Source organism: Monopterus albus, unplaced genomic scaffold, assembly GCF_001952655.1.
Source record: "Monopterus albus unplaced genomic scaffold, M_albus_1.0 scaffold23.1, whole genome shotgun sequence".
In the NCBI taxonomy this organism is placed as follows: Eukaryota; Metazoa; Chordata; class Actinopteri; order Synbranchiformes; family Synbranchidae; genus Monopterus; species Monopterus albus.
In genome coordinates, this window is record NW_018127903.1 from 303,595 (window position 1) to 308,529 (window position 4,935).

The following is a 4,935-nucleotide window of genomic DNA, read 5'->3' on the forward strand; positions in this document are numbered from 1 at the left end:
CGCGCCTGTGCCGCCAGCTGCTGCTATCCCAACTGGAGTGGAGGGCCGTGGGAGCTGGCGCTGGGCCATGGGTCCCCATATGTACAAGATCCAGCCTAATCTGCGAAACAGAGACTCTGCCAGTAATTTTGGCAAAAAGCGCTCTGCTAGTGACAGCTCCCAACTTCCACTCAGATTCAGAAACTCCACACACTCCTCAAAACATCATGAAAGCTCCACTATTCCCTAGGGGTGATAACAACCCATTCCTCCACTAGACTGGAAGTTAGAGAAATATGCACCTCTAGGGAATGCCGGAACACCTCTAGAGTCGATATCAGAGTTTGATTGTTGTCAAAGTATATATCCTACATTTTAGACTTGAGAGAAACCCCCACCCCCATTCATTGATTGTTTTCAAATGTGTCTGCTCACACTTAGTGTTGAACATGTGGCTGTTGCGTCTGTGCAACATAGTCCTGTTCACTCCTCTTCACCTCCTCCAACAGTGATGAATCCTTAAGATGTCTTTCGATACCAAGTAAAAAGAAAAAGAAAAAAGAAACAACCATAGGTAGTAGTTCATGCTTCTAGAGCACAAGTCGGTACTTTAAAAGACAAACATACAATGTCATAATCCTGATATTTGTTCATGAATAGAAATCAGTAGCTGGACTATTATTAGTTCATCGATAGATGCATCTACCAATGATTCCCAGTTCCTAATATTTCAGCGATGAGACGAGTCAAATTGTGAGCATGAGATGTGGAAATGAGTTTCATATCTATTTTCTGACACAAACACTTAAATGTACTGTAAGTTATCTGAGACAGCCATAGCTAGCCCTCTAAAAGAGAGTGCTCACACGGAGGGAGGTCTGTAGAGGTTTCATGAGAACCTTTGAGAGGTTACCTTAAACTGACCAAAAACCTTCAAACTGCCCTGAATGCTATTCATGAAATACCAAAATAGTGTATAGCTATAGCACTTATAATTGTTTTGTGATTTTTTTTTTTTTCCCAATGGCAGATGTAGCCATGGTCATGTGTTTCTATTCATTATCCTGCACGAGGATTGTCCAGGTCTATCTATTAGAAAAAAGTCAGTTTTGCATATCTTGTATCCAGACACTTGTAATGCATAAGACTGTTGAGCTCTATATGTGGGACCATGTTGAGTGGAATCTGTCTCCATGTTGAGTGTGAAGCAGTCGTGTATGTGCAGGAGCTGATTAGCACGTTCACCACTGAGACTGAGAGCAGCCATCTTCTTGGACTGATGATCATCATTCTCTGAGGTGAATCACATGACATACACACTGGCTTCCAGTGTCAAGATCGAGAATGACTATTTAAAAAAAAAAACAAAAGCCTTGTTGGAATGATATTTATTTTCCTACTATATTATTTAATGTTTTTATGTTCATGCATTATTGTAGTTTTTATTAGTTTTACAGATTTAAAAAGCAGTTCAGTCATGGCTCCTATTTCAACATGAGTTCTATGACAAAAAAAAAAGCAAAAAAAAAAAACAAAAAAAAAAAACGTGAGCTGACACTCTGGTGACTGAATGGGACCCATGTCATGACTCTGTGCTGGCCATAGAGGAACAAGGCTGTTCATTCACGTCTGGTGATCTACTTGATGGGTGTTAAAAGGGACCACAACAAAACTATAGCTTCATTTTGACACACTTTCTGGTTTTAAAAAAAGGTTGTCACTGTGGCTAACAGATGTGCTTGTTCAGTGCACATTACTGAGGCTTGAGCAGGTATAGGAAAAACAAACACCAGCATCAGGCACTCTCACACGACTGTGGTTTTGAGGGTTCTGCACCCTTCTGTGCCCCTAAGGAATCTAGATGTAGATAAATTGTAATCATAGCTGGTGTCGGGTGTTATCTTCACCCCATTTGTTACTTTTCTGTTGTTATTTATTTTTTAGGTTGCTGTTTAAAGAAGAGAAAGGTTGTCATGTCTCTGAGTCCGCACTGAAAAGTCTTTTTTTGTCTTTAACCTATAATGCTTGGTTAGAAAAATATTTTTCTATAACATTAAATGTTCACAACCACTTATAGTTTTCGTTTGGGGATCAATACTAAAAACCCAAATAATCTGCTCAATCAGAACTGTGTGGATTTGATTTGATTATGTTTGATTGACACTGACTAGCAAAATAAGCAAACAGCTGATGTCCACTCACTTCAAACCTGTGAGAAGAGTTCAGTTAAACCAGCACAGACAAGCATCTTTCATGTGATATAACCAAAACTGTCTCTCACAGTGAGAAGTTGATAAAGAAAACATGCTTTCAGAGCCTTTAGGAGAGCAACGTCTTCCAGGATGGTGGCACTGCTTCTACCTAGAGGCCACCCTGAAGGCTGAGAAGGCTACGAAGTGTGTACAGAACGTTACAGTCTGCAGTTACTTAGCTTTATTTTTGTTGGGGTGAATTTAAATAAAATGATGCTCAGACAGTTAGGCTGTCTCAGAAAGTAAGAAGCTCATGTTAGTTTGTGTATATTCAGAGACATACAAGTCGCCTTCCAACAACAACAGATGACATTTTTGCAGATAACACAACATTTCAGATTCTGTGTTTCTTGGCCTTCGGAGATCAAGACAATCATTCTGAATCAGCAGGTCCGTACGGTCACTGAGAAGGGTGTTCATGCTGGTGTTTGTTTTAGCTATACTTGGTAGGTAGATGGTGGTTTGGCACCGTTACCTTCATTGAGATCATCTGTGGCTTAAGTTTGTTTCTGTTTGGGAGTAAATTGAAAACGTTTGTCCACATGGAAAATGCAATATAGAGATTAACTTGGAACCAGGGCTTGGTTCAGTTCACTGTTAAGCAGTCAGAGTCAGGAAATTCCCTTCTTAAGTCAAAACTTGCACATTGGCCATCTTAAAAATGGTTTTATAACAAAATATAAGGAATTATTGTTCAGAAAAGGTTCTGCTTACCTTGTGTTGAATATCATTGTACTTTTCTACTTTGACTTCATGAAAGGAATTGAGCCCAGTCCTGTTTGCAAAAGAGTGAACTGTTAATATTGTCCTAGGTTATTAAGAGTGAAGCAAAGACCAGAAAAAGAAATGTTTTATTTTTCAGTGTCAATTTAATAGCTATATTAAGAATTCCAAACTATGCAATAATCTCACACACAAAGGATTCACAGCAACACAGAAATTGACCATTACTTAATTCAGTGCCAGCTGATGCTGTGTGAATAAAACTGCAGCATTTGTGCTCTCATACTGCGCTGACGGTGTGACAGCATCGCTACTTTGTATCGCTTTCTGTTTCTGTGGTTTTTGTAAATCAGTGTTTCTTTTGTTCTGTGAATATGATTTTTTTTGTGTGTGCGTGTGTGATTTGGTGTGAAAGGACAGCGGTTTTGAAGGAATCACTTGGGAAGTTGCGAGCTATAGTCACACTGTAGTATATTCTAGCTTACTATTTTATGTTAAATATGCACTTTGCATCTTAACCACTATAAAGGGCATTGAAACATTCAGCACATGTGCAATTGAGACATGTTTTATTTACCCAGTGAATGAAAATCAGTTTGAATATTTTGCATTCTGAAGGGTCAGGGCTTCTTCATGTACTATCGATACATATGTCTGTATCTTTGTTGTCCATGGGTAACTCCAAAGCCCAGCAGTTGCTGCTAAACTGTTACTTCCCTGTATGATGCTGTGCAGATGTCCTTCTACTGTGGCTGCTCTGATCTGTCCACACACAATGAGCTCAGCATCAGTCCACATTTGCATTGAAATATTTTAACGTCTATCCACGTCTTCATATTTATTTCCTATGAACATTCGTCATGTCAAAGATATTTGGCAAGGGCAAATTGACTGTTTCCTCACCAAGTCAAATGTAATGATAATTTCAGAGAATGTACCTGTATAATGAATGTCTGTTTTGAAGAGGACATGGTCAAGTTAAGTGACCCATGAAGGCTATTAAGAAAAACAAAAGTGAGAAAAGGCTTTTGATTTCCTTGTGTTTCAGATTTTAATTCGAGTATAGGCTGCTTGAGGTGGTATCGGAGTATTATTAAACCGACCTATGGTGAGTTTTGTAAAACTGTTTCTCCTGTCAATACTAGAAACTAAAGACTCCCTCACTTATGGCACTTCATGGTACTCTTTCCTCTCAAGACTTGAAATAAACTGATAGGTGTTGTTGTGCTTAAGCAAACTCAAATAGCTTCAGTGACTAGTAGAGTTTATTTTGTATTTATATATAAGTGACAGTTATTTTAGTTTCAATAACTTTTCAAGGATTTAGGATTACTGAAGTTCCTGATACAGATGCTCTGTAACGCATGATTGACCCTTGTGAATCACTTGCACTTTAAAATATACCCATATACATATATACCCATACTGTGTATATGTTTGGGTTTTTCCTCTGTACTGAAAAGTCATGAAAGATACAAATGCATCAATTGTGTGTCTTTTGCTGATTGGAAATAAAATATTTATCATATCTGGTATGAAATATGTTGCTTTGCTTTGTTTCACTCATTTGGAGCCATTGTCATTCAGTGTCGCATCAACAACTACAAGTTTAAAAAGTCCTTTAATGCCTCAAGATTCTTCTCCATCAGTCACCCTACAATATTCAGTAAAGTGCTACAGACTTAATGACATTGATTTAGCTATCAGCAAACACCAAAATGTGTTGTTTAGTGGACGGAAGCTAATAAAAACTGACCAGCGTTTTCCTTTCTGCTGTTGGTTAGTTAAGCACAGAAACATGTCTAGAAGTCTAGAAACATGTTCAAAAACCACAACACACAGAAGCAGGAATTGCCACAACCTTCAAGTTTTGGACTTCTTTGTCAGTACATTGTCATGATGGAAACCACATACAGTAGACTGTAAAGATATTTTGTATACAGTTTATAAAAAAAAAAAACAGTATCAGAGCGACCTGAAT

At 38.2% G+C, this 4,935-nt stretch overlaps 1 protein-coding gene across 2 annotated transcripts in view; it reads left to right on the forward strand.

The window, feature by feature from the left end:
* Nucleotides 1-1,423, forward strand: part of stc1 (stanniocalcin 1) — a 4,806-nt gene extending 3,383 nt beyond the window's left edge. For both annotated transcript variants that reach the window (XM_020594276.1, XM_020594277.1), the window contains exon 5: nucleotides 15-1,423. In XM_020594276.1, the coding sequence (XP_020449932.1) occupies nucleotides 15-229 (215 nt within the window). In that variant the 3' untranslated portion in view covers nucleotides 230-1,423. The remainder of the gene's footprint in view (nucleotides 1-14) is intronic.
* The last annotated feature ends 3,512 nt before the right edge of the window (nucleotides 1,424-4,935 follow it).